Source organism: Canis lupus, chromosome 5 (genome assembly GCF_011100685.1).
Source record: "Canis lupus familiaris isolate Mischka breed German Shepherd chromosome 5, alternate assembly UU_Cfam_GSD_1.0, whole genome shotgun sequence".
Classification (NCBI taxonomy): Eukaryota; Metazoa; Chordata; class Mammalia; order Carnivora; family Canidae; genus Canis; species Canis lupus.
This window is the reverse complement of record NC_049226.1, coordinates 77,353,699-77,381,364: the sequence shown is the minus strand read 5'-3', so window position 1 is coordinate 77,381,364 and position 27,666 is coordinate 77,353,699. Positions and strand designations below refer to the sequence as shown.

The following is a 27,666-nucleotide window of genomic DNA, read 5'->3' as shown; positions in this document are numbered from 1 at the left end:
GGGATCTAATATTTGCATGGTGAATCTAGTTAACAGTACTGTATTATATTTTTGAAAGTTGCTAAAAGTAGATCTTAAATGTTCTCATCACAAAAAAAATGGTAATTATGTAAGCTGATGGACGTGTTGACTAACTTTATTGTGGTAATGATTTTGTGGTATATACCAGTATCAAATTAGCACATTGTAGCTCTAAACTAATACAATGTCATATGTCAATTATATATCAGTGAAGCTAGTTGTGGGGGGAAGAAGAGGAAGGAAGCTCCTAGGAACCAGAAGAGTGTATGATAATATCCCATTTTTTGAGTACTAATTCTTGCCAGATGCTATGTTAATGCCTTACACACATTTTTTCTTTTTCACTGAAGCCTCCAGGAACTCAAGGTAGGGGCATTAGCCCCATTTCATGGATAAACTGAGACTCAGGAAAGTCACTTATCAAAGATCAAATAGTTAAACTATATCAGGGGTAGGATTCAAACTCATGAGTATCTGACTCAGAAATCTACAACCTTAACAGTGTTCTGTGCCCCTTTGCCAGCAGATTCCTATCTGGGTAAGAGTTGTACAGACATGGAATATGTCTGTTTCCTTAAGCTCCCATCCAGTCACAGTTGGTCAGAAGGAATGTGCATAGAAAGAAACACAGAGGGAGCCTGTCCCTAAAGATTCCCCATTCCCTCCCTTCCTCCAGGAGAAACCTGGGGTTCAGAGAGAGCCTGGAGGAGAGGCCCCACCAGTCCCCTCTTAACACCATCTCAAAACTCTGGTGTAAGGGCTTAGACTCTCACTCACTCTACCTCCACCCCTCCCAACCCCTCCACCTTTCCTGCAGGCTCGCTTTACCCATGGCATGTTCACTGTGTACCCCGGGTTCGGCTCCATCCCTTCCGGAGGAATTCAAGTGATCACTGTCGACTGCGTGGCTGACCCGGTGGGAAGGTGTGAGGAATTCATAGCCATCGATATATCTGACCGAGACCCAAGAGACCAGCCAGCTGGCATTCCTTACAGCTTGCTGGCCGAAGCCTGTCTGCCAGGTACTGAGCACTCAGAATGGACAGCACCCTCTTTTTTTTTTTTTTTTTTTTTTTTTTTTGGACAGCACCCTCTTAAAAGACCCTCCCCTTCTCACCATGCAAATGTTTAGCCGAAATGGCTGCACTGCTTCCTATGGGTCCTTAGAACTCCCTCTAGTGTCTTTAGCCATATTTTTCCTTAAAAGACTTACAAGGCATATACACCTAAAAGATTTGCAGCTTTAGACTTCTAGTCTTCTAGAGTTTGGTCCAGGAATTCTCAGACAAATAGTGCTATCTGGGAGTCATGGTGTAATGGGATATGGCGCAAGACCCAGGACCACTGAATCCTGCTCACGGCCCACCAATTCCCTATAGGCAACATATGTACAGAGAGCAGTGATCAATGACTGTGCATACTCTAGCTTTAACTAGGCAAGATTCAGGTAAAGTGCAGAGAGAACTCCTCTTGCTTTGACCATCAGAACCCTGTTGCTTTGCATCAACATGGGCCAAATGCCCACTTCCTTCCTGAGCCCACCCCAGATCCCAGATCTAACCTCTCCTTACCACTGGGAGAAACATATTGGTTGGGGTCTGACAACAAATAAGAGCAGTACAAAAAAGGAAGAGAAGATGGAATTTGTGCCATCACTCCCACCCCCTTGTGTGAATTCCTCTACAGCTCCTCTATATATGACTGTCCTCCATCAGAATCCACATCTTGACATTAGCAATTACAGAAAAACAGAAACTGGGCTATCAGGCCTTGTCTCTCATTCTCTCCAGCCTTTGTGACTGACAACAATGCCTTGATATTTGAGGAGCACCAGATTTGTAGCAGTGCCAACCTGCTCAACATCCTACAGACAATAGAGAGTGGAGGGCTGTTCGTGGAGGATGAGAACAAGTTCATCTTCTGCAATGTCCTGGTGGGTCATCAGGCCAAGGCTCGGTTCAAGATTAGCAATGTGGGAAAGATTGCTTGCGATGTGAACATCGTAGTTAAGCCTGTATCCAACAAGGTAAGCAGCCCCAAATGGCCCTGGCCCACTGTAGTTGGCATGAAGCCTTGGAATGAGCTCTTAGAAACCCTGATCTAGAGCCACTAGACCTGAGTGGGGATTATCTGGCTCTCAACCCCTGCTGGAAGTCATGTGAGGTAACTGGGCGGTCTCCCCCTAGGCCAAGAGTATACATTTGTCCCAGTGGGTGCCTCCTCTGGGTTTGAGAGTGGTACACACTGATGAGCAACTCACTCATCCAGCAAACACCCAGCTCTGTCTGTAATAGATGAAGCATTGTGGGGAGAGCCAAAGATGAGTGCCAGCTCAGGCAGGCTGTCTCATGTTGTGCATTTGTCCGGTAAGAATTTGGGGGATGTCAGGTTATAAGGGCAAGGAGAAAGGATGAGCATCTATTGACCCCTGCTGCATACTAGGCACTGTGTTAAGTTATTTACATTTATTGCCTCAGTTCACCCTCACAGAAAGTTTGTATTATTAGACTTTATATTACTCTCCTCATTTTAATTAGGAAAATGAAGCCTAGGGATATAGGCTAGGTTTAAAGCCAAGCTTTACCCATACAGGAGGTAAATAATAAATGTCCCTCTCAGGGCCTGTAGATTCAGAGTTCCCTTCCTCTCCAAGTGAGACCATACTGAGATCCTTTGTCCTCACAGTGGAACAGAAAATTTAGGATGCCAAGAAAGAGAGAGCTCAGTCAATAACAATCAATCAGATGTGCTACAAATACTGCCTAATCTCACCTTGGCCACTTTGTTCTCTGCCCAAAAGTGGACTCTTAGCCCAGGTGGTCCTCGTGCCCCCAGAGCTGGCATCGTTCACATGGCTGATAGTGGTGGGGAGATCACTGCAGGGTCGGCATAGTCTAGGGCTGCAGAGAGGGTGTGCATTCCCAAGGGACTGTCACTACAGAGGGGTAGGGTTTGAAAGACTATCTCATCCCTTGTATGACTTGTCTCAGGCCCTGGTGACATCCAGTCATTACCCTCTGACCTTTTTTTGACAGGGGAAGGTTTCTTCCTATTCTACACTAAAAACAAAGAGTGAGAGAGCCTGATTTCTAAAAGATTTTTAATAGGGGATTTGTAGACATATAGTCTCCTCCTCCCTAATCTGCAGACTATCCCTTGAAAAGAGCAAAGAAATCTTAGTGCCTTCAGCTTAAAAACAAGAGCGAATAGTCAGTCTTGAATCCCATTTGTCACTCTTAAGAATAAAAAAAATCATTTTGAGGCCTTACCAGGGTCCCTATAGTCCCTACGGTCTTCCCAAAAATCTGCCACAAGATGGGAACAGATAAAATGCTATGGGAGGTTGTTGCAGCTAAAGCTCTTGGAGTTGCAGATACCAATTCAGGATAGTCCAAACAAGAAAGGTTTGCTTCAATAAATCAGAGACCTCAGACAAAGGTCAGAACATACCCTGTAGCCAGAGCTGTATGGGACTGGAACTGTCACCTGTAATGCAACTTTCAGAAAACCAGCAGAAGCTCAAAGGCCACATGCCACTCACTCACGGTATCTCCGTTGTTCTATTCTCTAGTCTGGCTTCAGTTCAGCTCTCCATCAGCAACTGCCAATGATCTCTGGTCATCTTAATTTGTTTGAGAGAGAGTGGAGAGGGAGGGAGAGAGAGAGAGAGCGAGGTGGTATCTGAGATTTGGGTTAATTCATCTCTTTGAGTCAAATGGGTGTAGCCAAGTCCCGCTAGTTATTGCTCAGGGGTGGGTCCCAGAGTGTGTAGGCTGCTCCTTCTAGGGGTATGACTATGTAGGAAATGGACCTTGTCAACCACAGAGTTGAGGTGAGGAAGATTTCACAGCAAGGGCAGTCGAGACAAGAAGGAAGCCCTATGTAGATGCAAAGTGGCTAACACGCTGATCCCTGCTCCTCCTCCTCAGCTCGTTGCTCGAATCGTTGACATTTTTGAAGTGGAGCCTAACAAGATGTGTGTTGCCAGCCGCTCACATGCCTTTGCCACGGTGACCTTCACCCCGCAGACCATGCAGACCTACCAGTGTATCTTCGAGGCTACCTTGGATGGCTTGCCTAGGTACCAGCACCCCCAGCTCCCTCTCCTGGGGCAGGGCTACGGGCCACACCCTCTATGGAACATCATTCCTGGCATGCCAGGCTGACAGGCCTCTGTCTTCCTGTTCCCTGCAGCAGCCTGACCAAGAACCGAAGCCTTGTGTTTGATATCGTCGGGGAAGGGAACCTCCCTCGGGTGACCGTAGTGCGGCCAGTCCTCTGCAACCAATATGGAAACCCCTTGCTCCTCTTTAAGAGGCTTCTGCTTGGTCACTCAGAGAAGCTGCCTCTCATCCTCAAGAATAATGGCACCATCCCTGCCCAGGTACTGCTGGAGGCAAAGTGTGGGATGGAAAGGGAGAAGAATGATTCAGAAGTAAGACTTCTAACATAGAGGTCTCCACCATACCTGATCCTCGAAAGGACTTCTTTGATTTTCCTCCTACATTAACCTGTGTGAGACATGGGGCATGCAGAGCCGCGTCAGCCATAGCATCCACACTCCAGGAGCGTAAGGAAGCAGATTACATAGCGCACTGATAGTTACTATGTGAAGCCAGTGCGCAGTGATATACCCTGAGCAGAGTGAGGAGGACTATGGGTGTCCTTGGTGTCTTCTTTGTCCTTCACTTCTTTCTGTAATGAGCACTGCATTTTTAATAAGGAAGAAACAAAAGAAACCTCCATAGGGGTGAGAGATGCCACATCTGAAGGGATTTTAGTTCAGTGATTAAATTGTGCTTTCATTTAACCACACACAAAAAAAGGTCATACATTGTGTAAGGGTTCTACAGAAAATTGTAGGACATTTGAAAGTGATCTATTCCCATCTAGGGGAATCAAGGAAAATTTCACTATAAAGTGACATGGAAGCTGGGCATGGCAGGATAGGTGGGTTTCAGGAAGGGAGCATGACAGTAAGTGCATCCCAGCTGGAGGAAGAAAACTATTCAAAGGCAAAAAAGCAAAAAATGTGTCCAGTACAAACAGGAATGAGTAAGCACCCAGCTTCGTGAGAGCACAGGGACTAGAAGAGCAGTGGGAGATAAACATAGAAGGGTGGAATAAGGACAACTCGTGGGAGGCTTTGGATTCTCTCTATATTTTAAACCCTACAAGATGTTCTTACTATCATTGTTGGGTTTTGCTGTTTATACAGTCAAGGCTCATTTCAGCTTACCCACATAGTCACCATTTATATTGCTCTTCACTCCTGCATAGCCATCCTCCCATCTGAGATCCTTTGCCTACCTCCTGAAGAATAATAGCCGGTACTATTCCCTTCATGCAGGTCTGCTGGTAGTGAATTCTCTCAGCTTGTATTTGAAAATCTCCATTTCTTCTTCATTTTTAGTGTAATTTTTACTGACTATAGAACTTTCACTCGGCAGTTGTTTTCTTTCAGCAAATGAGAGCTATCATTCCAGCTGTGTCTAAAATGTTCTGTTAAGGCGATCTTTTTCTTCTGGCTTTGTTTAGCATTTTCACTTTATGTTAGTCATCTGCAGTTTCACTATGATGTGTCTAGGTATGGATTTCTTTTCATTTCTCCTTCTTGGAATTCACCAGGCTTCTTGATTCTGCAGTTTATGTCTTAAGTCAGTTTTGGAAAATTCTAAACATGTCTTGAAATATTATTCCTATTCCATACTGTCTCATCTCTCCTTCTGGGGAGGGGGCAATTCACTGTGTGGAAGACCTTCCCTTTGTGTCCTATATGTCTCACCACCTCACTACATTGTCCATCCATTTTTCTCCATAATTTCTTGGGACTTATCTTCAGCTCATTAACTTTCCCTTTAGCTGTATCTAATTTTCTATTAAACCTTCCATTGAGCTCTTAAGTTATTATATTTTTCAGTTCTAGAATTTCTATTAGGCTGCTTTTCAAATACACATAATCCGTTTTTAGGATTTCCTGTTTTATGCTGAAATTTTCAGACTTGGCTTTATTTCTTGAACATAGTAATCACAACCATTGTGCCATCTATACCTGGTAATTCCAAAATCTGGAATCCCTGTGGAACTGTTTCTGATATCTGCTATTTCTGCTCATTTTTGCCCATGTTGTCCTTTCTCCTCATGTGCCTGGTTATCTTCAATCATGTGTTGAGTATTATACTTGAAACATTACTTAGAAATAACAAGACTAAAAAAAAAAAGAAATAACAAGACTAAGGGTGATGTTATTTTTCTTCAGAGACCATTTTCATTTGCCTCTGCCAAGTACTTGGGGACATTAGAAACTCAGGATCACAAAAACTAGTTTTGGGCTTGAGATTTTCTGGATTATATATATGACTCAAAGCAGCATTGCTACCCTTGGGGCAGCTGGTTTATATCCAGACTATCTTTGGTCCTGTTGGCAGGTCCTTTGGGGTCCTAGTCTATAGGAAAGAAGATATCCACCTTTCACAAGATTTTTGCCCTCTTAGCACCAAGAAGCCATCAAAAGCACAACTGAGCTTCCCACCTGCCTCTTCTAGACTGGCAAACACTCAAAGTCAAAAACACCCTCAGAAATTTAGGCTGGCCTCTCTGGATTACCATGCTCTCCTAGACCTTGGTCTGGCTACTCTTCATTATGTTCTTAGCTCTGTGATGCTTTAAAAATGTGTTTCTCTTGTTGTTCTCATCTTACTTTGTTTGTTTTGAATCCATATTACCTAGTGTACCATTACCCTGAATTATTTCCATTGAAGTGGAACCTAATAAGCTGTATGTCGTCAGCTGCTCACATGCCTTTGCCATGGTGACCTTCACCCCATAGACCATGATTGTAGTTTTATAAAATGTTCTAGCATCTAGTTCAGTAAACTACTGCTTACCCATTCCCCATTTTTCTAATTTTTAAGCAATTTCTGCATATCTAGTTTCTCAGATGAACTTTAGACATCATTTTATAATGTTTCTCAGAAAATCCAACTGGAAATCCTAGAAATTATTTGGGAAGAATTTCTACCTTTAGAGTATTTAGGCTCTCAAGAGCAAGATTTAGAGTTCCCATCCATTTACCAAGATCTTTTTATGTCAATTTTTTTCATATAAATCCTCCATGTAGTTTCTTACTAAGATTGTTTATAAACATATATTTTTTCTCAGAAGCTTCCTTTGAAGTGTCACTATTTCTTTCTTCTTTTTGCCTCACTTCTTATACTGTTCAATCATATTTGTGATGGTACCAGCATTACTATCTTCTAAAACTGTCTGCTGAGTTGCCATACCTAAAATCAGATAAATGACTTTAGTTTTTTAATCAGCTATGGTGGTCCAGAAAGCATCCCTTTTCTCCACCTAGGCCAGAAGCCCACTTTGGTTTTCTTCTTAACTTGTCAGGCTGCTCAATATGACACTATCAGGCAACTAATGCGTTAGCACCTGGAGATACTGATTTTTAGGAACTCATATTCATGTAAGCCTTTATAGAATGATGAGTATTAATTTCCATTTTATTAGTCTAGTGTATATGTTACAGCCAGCTCTGTCAACAACAGAGTTCTTGGCAAGCCCGTTTTGATACTATTTAGCTGAGTGATCTGGAAAGTCACTTATACTCTCTGGACCCCCAGTTCCTTACTTGGATAGTAAGGGCTAAACTAAACTTTCATTTTCCTCCCCTTGTCTGATATTTATTTTATCTACCTTTTAATCAAAAATTCAAAAAAGTGAACACTGGGCACAATGACTTTTTGGGTACTTCCCAAACAGTGCTGTGTCTCAATCCAGACTCAAAACCCATGAGCAGCCTGTAAGCTTAACACTCAACCTTGCTTTCCTTCTGCCAGCTACATGTTGATCTGAAGGACCAACAAGGTGTCTTCTCCCTGAAACGGAGCCCCACCACCTCCTACATCTACATCACAGAGGAAAACAAACCACATGCAAAAGGTAAGTAGGGGAAGTATAGCTTCTAGAGGGCAACGGGTCCCAGGAGCTGTTTTGTTAGGGAACTAATGAGGACCCAGCCAGAGTAAGATGCTCCATCTCATCACCAGTGGCCTCTGTAGGTAAGTCTCATTCCCACACATTCCCTCCCTTGAGTCAGGATCTTTTTTGTTACATCTTCCTTTAAACTGCTTCTCACTCTCTATGGTCTCTCTCTTCTTTTTGCAGCAAAGAAAGCTCACACAGCCTCTCTGGTTGTTCCTCCTGGAAACACAGCTGGATTTGAGGTTGTTTTCCAATCCCAGAAGGTTGGGAGAATGACAGGTATCATCCACTTGTCAGTGATCAACAACCAGTATGAGGAGACTATCATCCACATGGTAGGAGAGGGTTACGAGGATGACATCACCTTGGACAACATCCATGGGCTGGTGGTTTCCAGTAGCCCCGAGACCCCAGAGATCTCTGAGATCATCGAGGAAAATACTATGGAAGACTTGGTAACAGGTGAGAGAAAGAGCAGTAAGGTATTGACAACTGTTGGCTCAGGTCATTTTAAATAAGAGTACAATTTAAATAACAGATCATCCAGCTTCCTGGGAATTTAGGAAAGCATCTCCTCTTCATTACTGTATGTTCCATCATTCCTGGCTCAGACAATGACTTCAATCACATGTTCCCTTAAGGACTATTTATTGAGCATCAGCATGTATGTACCAGGCACCATGCTGAGCCCTGGAGCTCCAAAGAGCAAGAAGAGAGTCTCTGCCTTGGGGAGCTTATAGTTTTAGCTAATTTCAGTTTAGCTAAAACATGAAATTCAAAATTCATATTCTAGATTAGCTAAGGGAGCACAGATATGTATCTGTCTAGTTTTCCCTGTTTCTTTCAGCTGGCTTGCATTTACATTGTCTGTTCCATAGGAACCGTGTATCCTAGACATTCCAAGAGAAACCGTGGGCTTCCCTGATTAAAGAAGGTGTAGGTTTGTGCTGTCTCTAGAACATCTTTCTCTATAGCCTCACCACTCACTGCACTGTCTGAGGACCTACAGCCGCAGCAGCACCCAGGAGTTGTTAGAAATGAGAATGGCAGAGCCACACCTGCACCTCAGGCCTACTGAAGCAGAGTCTACATTTTATTTAGCAAGATCCTGGGGTGACTTGTGCATATATTAAAGCTTAAGACTTGCTCCTCTGTGGTCTTATCAAGTACTGCAGCTTCATTTGGTTGACTATATTCTTTGGGGTAGGAGAAAATTTATTTCATCATTATTATCAAAAAGCACCCTAATTGTGTAGCTAATTAGTATGAAATGAGTTATAAACACATTCTCATAGTTTTTTTCTAGGAGCTTTATTATAGTGCTAGAATGTAGCATTAGACAGTCTATATGATATGGCTTAAAATCAACACTCCTCATATGTATGGCGTTTCACCCATTTGCAGCTACAAGGTGACATCTCTCTTGTCAGGGGTCAAGCAGGAGCCAGCAGTGACCCTAGTTCAGAAAGCAGATTTGATACTTAAAATAGGGTTACCAGGTTTAGAAAATCAGAATACAGGAGTCCCTGTTATATTTGAATTTCAGATTTTAAAAAAGAAGAGCTTTTTATTATTTGTGTGTCCCAAAGTATTATATGGGACATACTGATACTAAAAATTACTCATCATTTATCTATGATTCAAGTATAACAAAGACTTTTGTATTTTATCTTCTTTTATCTTTTTAATAATAAATTTATTTTTTATTGGTGTTCAATTTGCCAACATATAGAATAACACCCAGTGCTCATCCCATCAAGTGCCCCCCTCAGTGCCTGCCACCCAGTCACCCCCACCCCTCGCCCTCCTCCCCTTCCACCACCCCTAGTTCATTTCCCAGAGTTAGGAGTCTTCCATGTTCTGTCTCCCTTTCTGATATTTCCCACTTATTTTTTCTCCTTTCCCCTTTATTCCCTTTCACTATTATTTATATTCCCCAGATGAATGAGACCATATAATGTTTGCCCTTCTCCGATTGACTTATTTCACTCAGCATAATACCCTCCAGTTCCAACCACGTCCAAGCAAATGGCAGGTGTTTGTCGTTTCTAATGGCTGAGTAATATTCCATTGTATACATAGACCACATCTTCTTTATCCTATTTTATCTTCTTTTAGCTGTTAGTAGTATTGTTTCAGCAAACAAATAGAGTTGGGGACCTATATTTTTCTCTTAGAGGTTAGGGCCAAGGTGGATGGATGGACGGATGGATGGATAGACAAACAGATTTCCCAAGGAGCGAAAGCTTAAGCTAAGGGACTCTAAATTTTTCCAAAATAATCATCAAAGGAGGGAGGGATGCAGGAGGGTGAGGCCCCATGTCTTTCAGGTGCTGCCTCCTAGGGAAGTGAGCCCTAGGAGGAGAGGTGAGGGAGGACTCACCTTCTGCTTCCATCCATAGCTGCTCTGGTGGACCACATCCAGTTTGGGGACTGCCACATTGGAAACAGCTATAACGTGAGCTTCACAATCACTAATCACAGCCAAGTGAACGTCATACGGTTTGAATGGCCCCTTTTAGCTACAGTTTCCTTTTCCCCACAGGTAAGTGAAAGCCACTCACTGTTTTCTGGACTTCTTTATGCATAAGCCAACTCTTATTTGATTGTCAGTCTGTTCCCATGAATACATGGGATGGGATGGATGGTTCTCAAGCTGAGAAACAGCCCAGTAACCATCCCTTTAATCAGACCAGGTACCAGAGGACACCGTTTGTGTCTCCTCTAGTCTCAGAACAGAGAATGAGCTCCGCCACAATGGCTGCTAGGCCGATGTTGAGGAATTCCATAGAAGCCTGTGTGGATGAAAACAGGTCCCAGCCTTCCTATCCCAGAGTGTAGACCTATATCCCCCAAGGTGTATGTTCTTTAGAGCATTAGTCCTGCCAAAGTGGTTCACTCCAAGCTAAAATGGGGGTACTGGGTTCTGTGGACAGCTGAGATTTAGCAAATCTGCAAATTACATCTTTGTCTTAAAGGTGCCCAGGGCCAGTCAGCATACTCAAACCTGGTTAACTTGTTTTACCTGGAATTTCCTGACCCCTTCTTTTAGCATCTCACAGCACACACGTTTTATAAATTGCTGACCAAAGTTTGACATCATACAAGGCTTGAGACAACACAGTAGCTGATCTAGCCTCTGGCTACTTGTTGTTTTTCATAGACAGTTCACTGCTGAGTTCCCAGGACAATGGATATACCCAGATGTATCTGCTGCCTCCTGCTCTGTTTCAGTCACCAAGTCTGTTCAATAAACCTATAGAATTCTAGGGTGGATAGAGCAAGGAGAGTTGGGACCCTATTTTGTCACTTTTTTTAGTGTTTTAAGTAGGCTCTATGCCCAGCATGGAGCCCAACACAGGGCTTGAGCTCATGACACTGAGATCAAGACCTGAGCTGAGATCAAGAGTTGGACACTTAACTGACTGAGCCACCAGGAGCCCCCTTTGTCGCTTTTAAATCTTTGAGGGCTATCAGGAAGCTTTGTTTCCTGGAGGGATGTAAGGTGTCACTCAAAACAGGTAGAGATAAGCTTCAGATAGTCCATTTATTTAGTGTACTCATGTGCACACACTCATGCATATACCCCACACACACATACACGCATTCGTGGCCTTGGAAAATACTAAGCTTTCTTCTTCCTTCATCTTCCAGCAGAGGGAGAGTTTCTATATCTGTCAGAAATATGATAGGACTATTGTGTGTGTGTATACACACACACACACACACGTGTGTGTTTATACATGCTAATTTTTTTTTTTTATGATAGTCACACACAGAGAGAGAGAGAGAGAGGCAGAGACACAGGCAGAGGGAGAAGCAGGCTCCATGCACCGGGAGCCTGACATGGGATTCGATCCAGGGTCTCCCGGATCGCGCCCTGGGTCAAAGGCAGGCGCCAAACCGCTGCGCCACCCAGGGATCCCCTATACATGCTAAACCTAAATGATTTTATGCTATAGACCAAATTAGATTTCCCATTTATCTGGTATACTTCAGTGAATTGCAGCCTTTCGGCCTAAGGACTCTTTTGCCCTTTTAAACATTATTGAAGAACCCCAAATAGCTTTTGCTTATGTGGGTTATGTCTATTGATATTTACCATATTATAAATTAAAACTGAGAATATCTGAAAACATGTATTTATTCATTTTTAAATAATAAACCCATTAATGTTAATATAAATACCATTTTTTTAATGAACATGGCTGTTTTCCAAAATAAAAATTTAGCGAAAAGAGTGGCATTATTTCACAGTTTTACAAATCTCTTTAATATCTGGCTTAATAGAAGTAGCTAGATTCTCCTATTTGCTTCTCTGTTGGATCTGTGGCAATATTGTATGTCATGTAACCTGTAGAAAGCTCCATTGTATACTCATGAGAAAATGAAAGTGAAAAAGTCAACTAACATCGTAGTATTATGATGAAAGTAGTTTTGAGCCTCATGAGCTCCTGAAAAGGTCTTAGGGGTCCCAAGGGTCACCTGATCACACTCTGAGAACTGCTAATGTACTGTGTGCATCTGTCCATAATTCATACAGGTGACACTGACGAAGAAGCACAGGTTAACAGTGTGGTTCCTGGAGCCATACTGTCTGGGGCATAATCCAGACCTTCCAGTATTCATGGGAGGACCATGAGCAAGTTACAAGTTTCCTTGCCTATAGAATAGAGGTAATAGCTATACATCTCATAGGGTTGTTGTGGGGATCAGCAAAATTGTATAAAGGTTTAGAATAGTGCCCATGGCAAGTAATGGTTTGTTTTTAGGATTGTATTTCTATATAAGAACCTCTTTAAAAAAAAAAAAAAAGAACCTCTTGTACATATTTAAGACAATTCACAGATGCAGGTTTGAATGATGTATTTTTGTGAAGACTTTTGGCTCTACCCCTTCTCTAGAATGTCACTATCAGGTATCAAAAGTCCTCAAGCTCGGATTTCCAAAAATACTAATACCAGGCTTTTCCCCAGATTGGCCACCTCCACCCCAGATGTGCCAAGGATATAGCAGTGACCATGAAGTCAGATGTGCCCATCAATCTGAAGAAGATGGGGGTCAAGTGCAAGCTCTCCAGGATCACATTTCAGTTCCCTGCAGACCAGGTCCCTGATTGGGATGACCGCATGCGCACGGTTAAATGGGTGGATGTTCACAGAAACACACCTGGGACTTTTGCTACAAAACGAAAGGTAAGTGAGGACATCAGGCACAAATCTGACGAGGCCTGCCATATAGCTGAGTGCCTGCTGCTCCCCACTGCAGTGTCTCATCATTTCCTTCCTTCACAGACAAAACACACACACACACACACAAACACACACAACAGATAAAGCAAAACAAAACAAAACAAAAAAAGTTTTCCATTTCACTTGACCTTGATTTCAGAAGTGACAAACTGAACTTGCAAGCATGTCACCTGCCAGCCTCACGACGTGCACATCCTGATCCATACAGCTTTAGTTTCAGTCTGGATGCCTCATGAAGCAAGTCCTCCCATCTTCTTCAACATCATGGTTAGCCTTCTAGTTATCTCTTCTTTCTCTCGGGTGTCCAGAATTAGATCAGTTATAATCTTTGGTTCATGATGGAATCTCATCTGTGGTCCAAGCATGCCCCTCTTTTAATTAGTCCTTGGTTGGTTTCTTTTTAATGGTAGAATAAATAGAGATGAACTCACACTCAACATAAGAAGTAAAACATGGATTAGGTGTGTGCTTCTCAGCCATTTCATCCCCATGCCTCCCTCTTAGAGGTAATCACGATCCTGAATCTTGTTTACTTACTCCCTTGATTTTTATTTTTTCTTTCTTTTTTAACCTATGCACTCTTTCTTTTTTTTTTTTTAATTTGGGAAAGAGGGAGCATGAGCAAGCAAATGAGAGAGAGAGAGAGAGAGAGAACACGAGCACCAGCAGAGGGAGATGAAGAAACAGACTCCCTGCTTCAAAGGATCATGGCCTGAGCTAAAGGCAGACATTTAACCAATTGAGCCACCCAGGCGCCCCTACCTATGCATTGTAAAAGGCATACTGTTTAGTTGTAGTCTTTAACTTTAGTTTTTAAAAAAAGGTTGTAATGCATGTGATCCATATCATTGCATGTGGCTATAGTATACCCATTTCACTGCTATATAAAATTCCACTGTTATTTGTCATTCTCTCTTCTTTTGAAAACTATTTGCGGTTTTGCTATCATGCACAGTATTTCTGTGAACATTATTGATCATGTCAAATGGTGTTCATTTGCAAACGTTTATATTCCTCGAAGTGGAATTGCCAAGCCATAGGATATATGAAATTCAGCTTTCCAAAGTAATGCCCAAATGTTGTCCAAAATGGCTATACCAATGTACACTCCTATCGGCAAAGGGATCTTACTGATCCACATTCTCTCCACAACTTGGCATTGCCAGACCTCTTGGTTTTTATCATTTAAATGAATGGGAAATGGTCTCTTTGGGGGCTATTTTGCATTTCCCTAACCACTGATAAAGTTGAATATGTCTTCATATGATTATTGGTCATTTCAATTATGATGCTTATCCTTTGTATGAGTTATTTTACTTTTGATAAACTCTACTATTCTTTCCTATTATTTGTCTGCAAATGTCTTCACCAAATTTATAGCTTATCTTTTTACTGTCTTTGATGTATCTTTTGATGGATAAAGATACATTTATTAATCTCATCTTCTATATATATTATTATTTGTGTCTTGTTTTTAAAACCCCTCCCTATCAGGGAAGAAAAAATATGCATTTTTTTAAGGTTTAAGAACTTTGCTGTTTCTATTTAAGCCCTTGGCCCACCTGGATTTTATGTATGATGGTATGAGGCAAGGATCCAATTTCATAGTTTTCCATCTAGATAACTAACCTAGCCAACTCCCTTTTTTGTTTATCCCTTCTGTTTCCTAGTGACCTGCCATGACTCCCTTGTCATCTAAATTTCATATATACCTAGGGTGTTTTTTGTCTCAATATTCTATTTCATTGTCAATTTTTCTATCCCTATGCCAATTTTACCCTACCTTAATTTCTATAGCTTCATTATCAGGGACGCCTGGGTGCCTCAGTTGGTTAAGCATCTGCCTTTGGCTCGGGTCATGATCCCAGAGTCCTGGGATTGAGCCCCACATCAGGCTCCCTGCTTAGCAGGGAGCCTGCTTCTCCCTCTTCCTCTGCCTGCCTCTCCCCCTGCCTGTGCGCTCTCTCTCTCTCTCTCTCTCAAATAAATAAAGAAAAAATCTAGAGATCCCTGGGTGGTTGAGGGGATCCCTGGGTGACTCAGCGGTTTGGCATCTGCCTTCAGCCCAGGGCGTGATCCTGGAGTCCAGGGATCGAGTCCCACGTTGGGCGAGTCCCACGTTGGGCGGGACTGCTTTTCCTGCATGGAGCCTGCTTTTCCCTCTGCCTGTGTCTGTGTCTCTGCCTCTCTCTCTCTCTCTCTCTCTCTCTCTCTCGGTCTGTGTCTCTCATGAATAAATAAATAAAATCTTTTTTAAAAATCTTTTTTAAAAAAAGCTTCATAATCAGCCACAGTATCTGAAGCAAGTCTCTTTTCCATACTGTTTTATTCTGAAGTGCTTTAGTTATTCTTAGTCCTTTATTTTTCTAATTTTGGAACCCACTAACCAAGTACTATGGAAACCCTAATGGAAGCTTGATTGGAATTGGATTGCATCTATAAGTGAGTTTAAGAAGAATTAACAATTTTATAATATTAATTTATCTATTAACAAATTTTAGTTCTTTAGGTCTTCTTTGATTTTTTTACTACTATTCAGTTTCTTTAATAGTATTATAACTCTTCAGGCTTTTTATTTGTTCTTGAGTTAATTTTATTAAATTATTTTCCTAGAAATTTGCCCTTTGACTAAGTTTTCATATGTATTTTCATAAAATTATTTATAATATTTTCTTATCCTCTGTTTGAATCTGTAGGATTGGTGGTAATGTCCTCCTTTTTATTTTTGATATTGGTTATTTGTATTTACTCATTTTTTTCTTTTTTTTCTTTTCTTTTTTTTTTTTTTTACTCATTTTTTTTCTTGACCAATCTCATCGAAGACTTTTTAAGTCATTCCAAATAAATAGCTTTTAGCTTTGTTGGTCCTCTTTTTTTATTTATTTTCTGTTTCATTAATGCCTATCCCTATCTTTATGATTTCCTTTCTTCTACCTTCTTCTGAGTCCATCTAACCAAAAAACTCTTATCTCTGCAATCCTACTGCTCTCAGTAATTTGTTGTTAGGCTTGCTTTAATCATTTTCTCTAGAACTTGAATTTATGCATTAGTGCTCATTTGCACAGGTAAAATATTGTACTGTGTCTCCCCCAAACCCCCATCCCAGCCCTTTATTCCTGTCAGTCAGCTGACTCCACCTTTGTTACAGGTGATAGAGACAGACCCTGAGCCTGCCCACTCCATAGTAGAAGAGAACTATCGAGAACTGCATCTTCAGATTAGTGCCAATGTGAATTTCGCTTCCTATCGATGCCATACAAGCAACGTGCACTTTAAAGAAACGCTGGTTTACCAGACCCGAGTGTTTGAGTGAGTCTTCAAAAGCCCCCCACCATCACAGAGAAGCTCTTCCATTTCATCATTTGTCCATTCCTTCACCACACATTTATTCAGTGTCTATGATAGCACATGCCAGGCATCAGAGCCATGTGGCATGCACCAGAGTAACTCCGTGGATGCAGGGAAACACTCAGGCCCACAAAGCTGTTGAAGTTCACACCCAAAAATCAAAATATAGGTCAGGAAACACAGTCCACCAGGAGGGCAGCAGCTGGCCATCAGCCTCAGTGGGGACTGTCCCTACAGCAGTCCACACTACTCCCCAGGAACTGTTCTTTTCTCCCTGATCCCAGGTGACAGCTTGGACAATATCCACACGAAAGGCAATGGGTCCATCTTAGCTTAGAAGCCCCACAACCTACAGAAGGCAATAATCCTCATAACCATTCTACAGCTTCCAAGATGCTTATAGGGGACATGCCCAGTTATGAGTCGCTATTCTCAGAGAACCCCAAGCTATGGCTTCCCTCCAGGGAATCATAATTCCTCCAGACTAGATGCAATTTACCAATCAGGGGTCATTTTCACTATAAACAACATTCCCTGATAATACAGTGGTGCCCCAACTGAATGTTAGAGGATAAGAGGTACCCAGGTGAAGAAGTGAAAAAAAGTCCTTCTAGGCAGAGAGAGCAATATATACAAAGACAGTGAAAGACTATTCTTTGAGAATTACAAGCACAAAAATGTAAACCACTGACATTTCAACTTTATGAGAATTCGTAATTAACTTGTTCAACTCATTTTGCCTTTGTTACACTTTAAATGTTCTCTCAAATTATTATAGAACCAAAAGAGATGAGGCAGGAAGTGAGACCTTCCTTCTGTTGATACCTATTTCACCTAAAGCAGGGGTTGTCAAACTGTGGCCCACAGACCAAATCCAGCCAGCTGCCTATGTTGTACATGAAGTTTCTTTTAGCCCACAGCCATGTCTATCTGCTTATGTGTGGTCTGTGGCTGCTTTTACACTATAACAGCAGAGTGAGTAGTTGCTACAAAGACCCATGGTACACAGAGCCAAAAAAAAAAAAAAAAATGCTCTCTTGCCCTTTGCAAAAAAAGTTTGTCAACCCCAATCTAAACCCAGAACTTCTTTATCAAAAGTATTCTGTACCACTAAGATTGCTCCAATTTATAAAAATTTTCTCTAGATAATGGCCAGTACTCATAGTTTTACACAATAAATGCAAGCCCTTGAAGTCAAAGCACTTGACTTTGGGCATACCTACATGGTCTACCTGGATTAGATCATGGAAGCCTAATCCTTACACCCTACCTTAGACCTACAGCCCCCTAACCCTCAATTCCTGCTCTTCCCTAAAACTAGGAAGAGCACTTGTGTTTCTTTCTTTCACACAATCATTTTTCTGGTGCCAAGGCTTCATCCTTCTCCTGTGATTGTGATCAAGTTCAAAAGTGATTCTAGAAAAAGCTTCTATTTTCTATTCTTATCTTAGATGCAGAGAAACTTGAAGTGAGAAAGGCTCCACTAATTCAGAATTTGAGACAAATCTCAGCCAGTGAATTAATCTCAGGCAGAGGTCAAACAGCCTCTGACCACAGGGACATGGTTTCCAGTGAGACATGATTCAGGAAGGGAGGGACTGTGGCATTTGCACCTAAGGAAGGTACCATTGTCAGAAACATTTTGATTCCTCTCTCATGGAATTTTTTCAGGATTACAGCGATGCATGCTGAGAGCTCACTGCATAGGGTTCTGGTTGTGTGCCAGATGATTTTAAGTGCTAAACATTTGGATTTTTTACTTTTAATAGCCATGTATATATCTTACATGCTTTAGAAGAAAATATAGCATAGCAAATGCATGGCGTCAGATAAAATGCTTAAAAGCTGCCTTTTAAAAAAAATGTTTAAGAAACACAGTGATGACTTAAAAAGTTAAATAACAGTTTACATGATGTGCAGACAGAAAAAAAAAATCATCGACAGCACATTTCTCAAATCCATTCTCTGATCTATCTGCAGGCTTGAGCTGATTAACTCAGGAAATGTGCAGCTGGAATTCAACTGGGTCTCAGAAGATACTGCAAAAGCTGTCAGTTTTGCAAAGCCAGATAACCAAGGTAAATATGATGGCAGGCAAAACCCAGGGCTTGAACTAAGTTCCCAGTTAGTAGAAGAGCCTTGTTCATGGAGCAATGAACACTGCTCCAATGGCCCCCTCAGTAGCCAACAAGAAGCAGAGCAAATGTCTCATGGTGTCTACAGAGCCAAACATGCCTAAGAAACTCAATACCTGACCTCAGTCCTCCTGGAGTGGAGAACTTGGACCCTGGCCATCCACTGGGCCAGCATGGTCACAGACCCCTGGGAATCTTGTCTTTTTAGGCCTTATTCTTGTGGGAGATTACAGGCCCTTGCAGAAACTGATGAAAGCTATGAGGGGTCTCCCTCAAAATATATACACTCAGACCCAAGTTGATACATATAAAGCACTTGAAAAAGGCCTCAGTACTTAGTAGACAAATAACCCATTACTCTTGTTGCAGTTTTGGAGATTGCCAGACCTTTTATTTTATTTTTTTTTTATTTATGATAGTCACAGAGAGAGAGAGAGAGAGAGAGAGAGGCAGAGACACAGGCAGAGGGAGAAGCAGGCTCCATGCACTGGGAGCCCGACGTGGGATTCGATCCCGGGTCTCCAGGATCGCGCCCTGGGCCAAAGGCAGGCGCCAAACCGCTGCGCCACCCAGGGATCCCCTAAATGGGCCCTTATCCATAGGCTGCTAGTTTGTGAATCCCTATTTTAAAACAAGGATTCTCCAAAAATTATGTTCACAGTCCATTTTTCTTGAGACATCTCCTCAACCCACCTCCTCAAGCCAAAAGGAAACAACTTTGAAAACTTGATAGAATTAATAGAAGTATTTTCATGAGTCTCCTACAGGAGATATGAGCCAATCCTTACCCCTTGTGCCCAAAGTTAAATGTATCTGCTAGAAGAGGTGAGCCCTTAGACCCCACAGAGGGTCCCTAAGGACTTGCGCTCCCACTGCAAATGCAGAATATCACTGGCTGTCTGTTTGCCCCTAGGTTCCTCTCAAAAAGACGAACTTAGCCAGGGCACGCTGCACACGGTCAGCACTCTGGACAGTGCCACAGACCACTGGAATGATGTTTCCCTGCCACCCTTCTCTGTGGACCCTTCCTCAGGCATTGTGCCAGCAGGGAAGACTCAGAAGCTCAAAGTGAAATTCTCCCCACTGGAGACTGGAGACTTCGAGAGCAATCTTTTCTGCCAGTAAGGAGACTTGGTCCCCAGAACAAAGTTCCACATCTCCTATCCTCTCTTCCACCCCACCACTACCACCACCATTCTTTTGAGCCTTGGGGCCCCTGTACAGTCCCCAAATTGCCACAGTTCCCTTTGGGAAAATTCTGTTTTAAGATTTTATTTATTTATTCATGAGAAACACAGAGAGAGGGGCAGAGACATAGGCAGAGGCTCCCCTGCAGGGAGCCTCATGTGGGACAACCCCGGGATCATGACCTGAGACAAAGGCAGATGTTCAACCACTGAGCCACCCAGGTGCCCCCCTTTGGGGAGATTCAAAGGGGCCCAGAATTTGGAAGATACAGAGAATTGGGTCTTTTGTGTTACTCACCAACTCTCTAGACTCTTCCCCCTCCTCCTTCCCCCTTCCCAGCCACAAACAGGATTCCACTGAACAACAGAATGGCTGACAGACAGATGAGTTCCAGGCCTTGGGCATGTATGAACTTAGGAAAACTTTCTAGTACCCCTTCTGAGACTTGATTTCCTCATGTAGAAAGCAAATAACAATACCTACCTTGTATGGGCATCATGAACATTAAATGAGTTAATTCAAGTGAAGACTTAGAACAGTACCTGGCACACAATAAGCACAGTAAACACACATGGCAGGAGTGGAGGTAGTGGGGCTGATTTATAGATGAGGAATAGAGGGGGCTCAGACCCAATTCAGGAAAAGTCAATCCAATAACTCCTAGCAATGAAAGCCCCTGATGTGCTAACCACTCCCAGGAAAGCTCTGTGCAGAACACCCACCTGACAAAGGAATTGAGTGAACCATGGCATGGGGGTAGTGAGATGTATATGAGACATAAGAGCCTCATGGAGCCCCTACGATCTGGGCCACCTAAACTTGGTGCTGGACCTAAGTCTGCTCACATCCACCTTACCTTCTCCAAGGATCTCATGATACTCTTTTAGGATTTCGCTGTCAATTTTCATACTTCACTAGATGCCTATAAGAGCGCCCAGGGGGTAAGCTTATTTTATAGCACGGAGATTTTGTCACCACAGCTGGAGGAAATAACTTGGGGCCACTCTTATTTACAGAAAAGGAGCCAGAATTCAGCCTTCTCCTACTCAGCCCATTCATGTATTCATCCACTCAACAGTTAATGAATAGGGATCCCTGGGTGGCGCAGCGGTTTGGCGCCTGCCTTTGGCCCAGGGCGCGATCCTGGAGACCCGGGATCGAATCCCACATCGGGCTCCCTGCATGGAGCCTGCTTCTCCCTCTGCCTATGTCTCTGCCTCTCTCTCTCTGTGTGACTGTCATGAATAAATAAATAAAATCTTAAAAAAAAAAAAAAAAACAGTTAATGAATGAACACCAACCATGTATCACACACTATTCAGGGACTGAGATTATGTTGTTGACCAGGACAGACCCAGTCTCTACTTTCATGGAGCTCACACTCTGGTGATATAACTCATTTACAGCCAACTAAGAAAGCAACAATTGATTTAAAAATAAGTAATAATAACCTTATCTTCTCAGGATTCCCAACCTGCCACCTGGAGAGCAAGGCCCAGTCCTATTAGTAAAAGGGCGGAGCTTCTTGCCCCTCTGCCATTTTGACCTGAAACACTCTGACTACATCAGTGGTCATCGGCGCAACCCAGATCTCCGAGGGCCTAGTGGTGCAGCTCTGGACTCAAACACCCGGGTCATTGAGTTCACCAGTGTGGGCATAGGAGGGAAGAGTCTCCGGTGAGTTGTCTAGGTTTACAACAGTTGATTTCATACCAGTCAATCCTTCTAAAGAACATAGAGGAAGAATTCAGGGAAGTGAGTGAGGCTAATTCCTAGAAGCAAGCTTGAACTACTGGGTTTGGACTTCAGAGAACTGCTCCATAAGGAAGCTGGATTTATCTCCTTGGTTTCAATACTGGGGAGATTTTAGAATACATAAAAATAGAATCCCTGACCACCACCTTAGCCACAGAGGATCACTGGGACAAAAGTGCCCTAGGCATCATTATTACTCCAGAGTCCAGAACTCTAGTCATAGTCTGGACCCCCAAATGAGATGCAGTTTTCATTTCCAAGGTAATGAAGTGCCCAGACAAGTTCTGATTCCCAGATAGGGAAACTGTGCTAGGGAAGGTCCTAAGAAAGTTTCTCTTATTTCTCAGCCCACATTTCACTCTCTGCAATAAATTATTTCCCCCTCGGCCAGGACTTTCACAATCCTGAATCCCACTAATAGCACCTACTCCTTCTGCTGGACCTCTGAAGAAACTGAAAGTCTCCAGAACCCTCCAGCCTTCACATGCCTTACAGAGAAGGGCCTCATCCACCCTGAAAAGAAAGCTGAGGTGTGTGTATGAATGAAGACCACCCAACAGAGTACTTTAATCATTCTCTCTCTTTCTCTCTCTCTCTCTTTCTCTACATAGCAAGTGTGCTGTAGACCACAGGTAGAGTGAGGGGGACAGCCCAAGGGCACATCAATTAATACGTATTTCTTGAGTGGCATAGACATTAGGCAGTCCTTATGAACATGACACAGCTGTGCTCTCTTGGTTGGTCATGGAGAGATGGAGAGCTCTAGTATTTGCTGTTTTAAAAACTGAAATTATTAAAGCAGGGAAGGAGAGCTGGACATTAATGCCTGGGGACTCAAGGACTCATGGAGTAACATGAAGACTTATTTTTTTCCCAAGGATTGACAGCAGTAAAAGGATACAGATGTGTTTTTACTCAGTCAGGCCAAAGGGCAAAAGAGAGAAGTGAGTCATGTCCCACAGTTTAGTCCTCATGTTTACGTAGGGGTCTGGGGTGTGGGTCAGACTTAAAGAAACATGAATTCATTGGCCAAAATAGATCTATGGTCTTTGTATCCTGTAAGTTATGCAGAGAATGTCAGAGGCAGAAACAAATCCATGAAACAGAAATTATGATTTCACATGCCTTGAGGGAGATCACACAAATAAATGCATGGAGCAGGCCAAGGGTACAATGATAGGGAATGCTGAGCACAACACTGGCTGGCTGCAGTGCTTCTCTGCCAGATGATCACCACACAGACAAGTAGGCCTGGTGTTGCTAATTTTCCCAAACTTTTTGGGAAAAGCCAAAATTCCATATTTTTATCAGACTCTCTCTATTTTTCACATGCCAAACAAAGACATGGTGTGAAAATACGGCAGCCCAGCCATCAGAGGCTATGGGTAGGGTAGAGGCCCTCAGAAGGACCTGTGAGCAGGGCAAACAGATATTGATATTGCTGGAACAGCCACACTTATAGCCTTCACAGAGATGGTAGAAAAGTAGGAGTAGGGGTGATCTGGTGATATCAGCCACTGTAACTCCAGCACTAGTCAGCTTCCAGGGGCATGTGGAGCAAACTTAAATGCTTTTTACCACTCTGTTCCAAATTGTCTCCTTAGATTGTCTTCCAGTTCACACCTTTCCATCTGGACATCACAGAAGCATTCTGGGCTTTCTTAATCCCCGAACACAACATCACCATCCCTTTTCTACTGGTAGGCAAAGCCACCGATCCTCTCATCAATCTAGACAAGTCACACATCAATTTCAGTTGTCTCCTTATTGGTAAGGCTGCCCCATTGGTTTATGTTTGAGTTGGTGTGACCTGTGAGGGAGGGGAGTGGGACTGACCCAGCAATGAACTCCAGGAACAGACTTGGGTGGGAAACTTTTCTGGTGCCTTCCAGAAGCATGTCAGAGGTGCTCTATCACTGTTCACAAAGCCACAAAGTATTTATCTCTCAATCTAATTTCCATCAGGTATCTTCTAAACCCACACACTATAACCTAAGAAAATTTAGGAGCCTTGCTACAGATCCTACTCTTAAGATTCCTTGAAGTTCTGGACTATGTTCATTTCTAGAGCCTCACGTTATCCCCATCTTACTTGTATGTGCCTCCAGAATATGGGCTGTATTTGCCTCTCAGTCTGTGCCACAGGGGGTCAGATTTTCCTGCCATCCTTTTAGGCACTTATTCAGCTCAACAAATATTACCGAGCCCTTGTATGACCCAGGCACTCTTCTGTGACCTAGAAATGCTGTGAATAAAGCCAAAGTCCCCACCCTCATGGTGCTTACATTCTAGTAATAGAAAGCAGACTACGAAAAAAGAAAATATATAGCATGTCAGATGTTAATAAGTATTCTAGAGAAGAATAAAGCAGGGTAGGGGGAATAAAGGATGCTAGTATGCAGTGGGAAAGTGACATTTGATCAGAGACCTGAAGGAAATAAAGGAGGTGATTGCCAAATCCCTTATCACATGGATGTGGGGAGTGTGTGTGTGTGTGTGTGTAAAATACAACTAAAGCCAGAAGATGTTTTAGTAACTCATTAGATTTTTATATTTAGAAAAGTAATATTCTTTATAATCAGACAATCAATCTGTATAAAATTTTAATCTCTTTCCACCCATCCTTTCCATCAAGGAAACAAAATGTTGACAGTTTGTTATGTAATATTTCCATACATTTCTTATACTGATATATATAAGTAGGTAGGAAGAGATTATAGTGTTTCAGAAGTTTCTGAACAAATAAATGGGCAGTATAGTATAAGAATAATAACAGCGCTCTTGTATAGAAAACAAACAGATGGTTACCAGAGGAAGAGGGGGGTTGGAGAGATGGTGATAAAACAGGTGATGGGGATTAAGGAATGCACTTGTAATGATGTGCACCAGGTGATGTATCGAAGTGTTGAATCACTATACTGTACACCTGAAACTAATATAACACTGTATGTTATGTTAAATATTAATTAAATAACTAAAAACAGCAAAAGCGAGACAAACAGAATTTAATCTGGGAATGCAAGGGTGGTGCATTTCAATATAATGATTATATCAACAGATTAAAGAACAACCATGTGATCATATACTAAAAATCATTGCTAAAATTAAGCAGAAATTCTCAACAAAAAATTCTAATAGTAAGATAGGAATAGAGGGAAAAACTTAAAGAAGACGAACCAGGAGTACCTGGGTGGTTCCATCAGTTAAGCATCTCCAACTCTTGATTTCCACTGATGTCATGATCTCAGGGTCATGAGATCAAGCCCAAGTCAGGCTTTGTGCTGAGTGTGGAGCTCGCTTGGGATTCTTCTCTCCCTCTGCCCCACTCCTGCTCACACATATGCTCAAGAGCTAGCTCTCTCTCTCTCTCTCTCTCTCTCTTAAAAAAAAAAAAAGACTAACCAAAATCAAGAGGCAAATATTATCCTGTAAATAAGCCACTAAACTCTTTTCACTTCAGTTAAAATCAAGAATTAGGCAAGGATGCTCATCATCACCATTATTATTGAATACTTTCTTAATAATTTTAGCAGATACAATAAAACAAGAAAATTCAATAACTGGCATAAACATTAGGGAACAAGAAACAAAACTGTCTTATTTGCTGTTGCTGGTGACTTCATACATAGAAAACCTCAAGAGGCTCTAGAGAAAAGCAAAACAAACCACTAGAATCAATAGGATAATTTAGTAAGTGGCTGGATGCAAGACAATTATGTAAAAATAAATAGTTTCTCTTTCTTTTAGTGATAAGCACCTAGAAACAGAAACAAAAAAATCCATTCAATATTGATAAAACCTATATAATATCGAACGATAAATGTAACAAGAAAAGCGTAGGACCTATATGAAGAAAACTATGGAATCTTATAAAATGCCCCCAAACAAGATGTGAACATTTACTAGTTCTCTCAAAATTAAATGCAAATTTAATCAAGTTTCAGGGATCCCTGGCTGGCGCAGCGGTTTGGCGCCTGCCTTTGGCCCACGGCGCGATCCTGGAGACCCGGGATCGAATCCCACGTCGGGCTCCCGGTGCATGGAGCCTGCTTCTCCCTCTGCCTATGTCTCTGCCTCTCTCTCTGTGACTATCATAAATAAATTAAAAAAAATAAATTTAAAAAAAAATCAAGTTTCAATTAGAATCCCAACTGGTATTGCCAGATAAAATACAGGATACATAGTCAAATCTGAATTTCAGATAACAATGAGTAATTTTTTAGTATAAGTATGTCAGTATAAGTATGTCCCATGCAATGGTTGGGACATACTTATACTAATATAATATCCTCTAAATCTGGCAACCTTAATCCCAAAAGGATTAGGGGTGGGGGGAGAATTGGATAAAATGATTCTAAAGTATATGCAAAAAAAAAATAGATGCTCTACAGTAATCAAGGAAAGTAAGAAAAAGCAAAATCATGACAGAAGCTGTATTAGGGCCCTGTCAGGACACTCATGACATACCCGAGCTCTGATTCAAAAGAGTTTAATGCAGACTATTTACAAAGATATGGGCAGAGTTAAGGGGCCTACTGGGGAAAGCGAAGCCCTCACTAACAAAAGCAGGGAAAGGCATTGGGTCCAAGGAAACAGGGAGAGAAAATAAAGTCATCAGAGTCACCTAGGATGCCATGAGCAAGACAGAGGACCCACCTAGCAGGAGCGGGCAACCGATGGAATAAAGTTCTAGAAGTAAGAGGTAGAATCTCCCCCAAGGGAAGAGGGTCACTTGTAGACCAGAATCAAAGAAGAGAGGTAGTCAAGAACTGAAGAGCTTGGGAGGAGAGGGAAAAGAAGTTGAAGAATTTGTTCTAAGAGGAGTAGTGTCTCCTGAGATACTTCAGGAGCAGGCATGAGGCTTTCTTCCACTGAGGGCTGGTGTTTCCGCCTTAGGCAGAGAAGCCAGGGAGACCGTTCAGATCATCAACAAGGAGGAGCAGGGGTTCCACTTTGCATTCCAGGACAACTCCCGATATTCTGAAGGTTTCAGCAATAGCCTGGTGATATGTCCCATGGAAGGCTGGATCCCACCACTGTCCAGGTACAGCAAAAGTCTCCCATGACTGTACCCTCCCAATATAGCAGGGGTTCTAAGCCTGCTAGTCAGGAGAATCTTTTTCCCTCAGAGTGCTCTATATCATGTCTCTTCCAACTCTAAAATTTATATGAACAGTCCCATCCCTGTCTACTTATTTCCCATTGTTCATTTTCCTGATAAATTGTAGAGCACTGAGAACTCTCAGCTTCTCTTCTCAATATTTTCTCTCATTTCTATATTTTTTTCCTTGCCATCTACCGTATTTGTGAATTCATAAAGCAATGTCCCGCCATGTCTGGCAAATCTTCAAAACTCATCGTAAGTTGGAATGATGATGCCTTTTCCTCATAGTGGGTATGCTAATCCATCGGGCTCATATTCTTCAGCAGGTTATAGCAGGTTGGCCTTGTCAGCTAATCTGCTGTCTTCTTCCCTGACCAGATTCCCAATTGATATTTTCTTCACACCAAAGCAAGAAGGAGATGTGAACTTTAATTTGATCTGCAATGTGAAAAAGAAAGCCCAGCCTCTGACCTTAAATGTCAAGGCTGAGGGATACACAATGAATGCAGAGGTCAAGTGCAAGGACAGAACTGGCTTAATCACTCTCCTGAGTCCCAAAGAGACTAACATTATCAACTTCTATGAGGTAAGAGTGTTGAGAGAGCCTTGATTCATTCTCTCACCCCCTTCTCTCTCTCTCTCTCTCTCTTGATTCATTCTCTCACCCCCTTCTCTCTCTTACACTCTCCTCTGTCTCTCTCTCTCTCTGTCTCATTCTCTTCACACTGGCTGGAAAAAGCTGTACAAGTGAGTGTTAGCTGAATCTGTTTCAAATTCCAGGGAGGCTAGGAGAACAGAAACATGCCAGAAGCTTCTCCATCCTCAGAATGCATATAGTTTAGTGTATATAGTGCATATAGTTTACTTATTTTTC

The 27,666-nt window shown here is 42.2% G+C and overlaps 1 protein-coding gene and 1 long non-coding RNA gene across 7 annotated transcripts in view; one reads left to right on the top strand and one right to left on the bottom strand.

The window, feature by feature from the left end:
* Nucleotides 1-27,666, top strand: part of HYDIN (HYDIN axonemal central pair apparatus protein) — a 389,826-nt gene that overhangs the window by 324,837 nt on the left and 37,323 nt on the right. For all 6 annotated transcript variants that reach the window (XM_038538390.1, XM_038538392.1, XM_038538391.1 and 3 more), the window contains 16 exons: nt 839-1,043; nt 1,812-2,047; nt 3,951-4,102; nt 4,216-4,405; nt 7,866-7,968; nt 8,194-8,472; nt 10,413-10,555; nt 12,987-13,205; nt 16,411-16,571; nt 18,591-18,688; nt 19,659-19,866; nt 21,398-21,610; nt 22,080-22,218; nt 23,293-23,458; nt 26,585-26,732; nt 27,171-27,378. In XM_038538390.1, coding sequence (XP_038394318.1) covers nt 839-1,043; nt 1,812-2,047; nt 3,951-4,102; nt 4,216-4,405; nt 7,866-7,968; nt 8,194-8,472; nt 10,413-10,555; nt 12,987-13,205; nt 16,411-16,571; nt 18,591-18,688; nt 19,659-19,866; nt 21,398-21,610; nt 22,080-22,218; nt 23,293-23,458; nt 26,585-26,732; nt 27,171-27,378 — 2,868 coding nt within the window. The remainder of the gene's footprint in view (nt 1-838; nt 1,044-1,811; nt 2,048-3,950; nt 4,103-4,215; nt 4,406-7,865; nt 7,969-8,193; nt 8,473-10,412; nt 10,556-12,986; nt 13,206-16,410; nt 16,572-18,590; nt 18,689-19,658; nt 19,867-21,397; nt 21,611-22,079; nt 22,219-23,292; nt 23,459-26,584; nt 26,733-27,170; nt 27,379-27,666) is intronic.
* The window catches only part of LOC106558856, a 62,225-nt gene that overhangs the window by 1,341 nt on the left and 33,218 nt on the right, over nt 1-27,666 (bottom strand). The gene's annotated exons all lie outside the window — the stretch shown is intronic.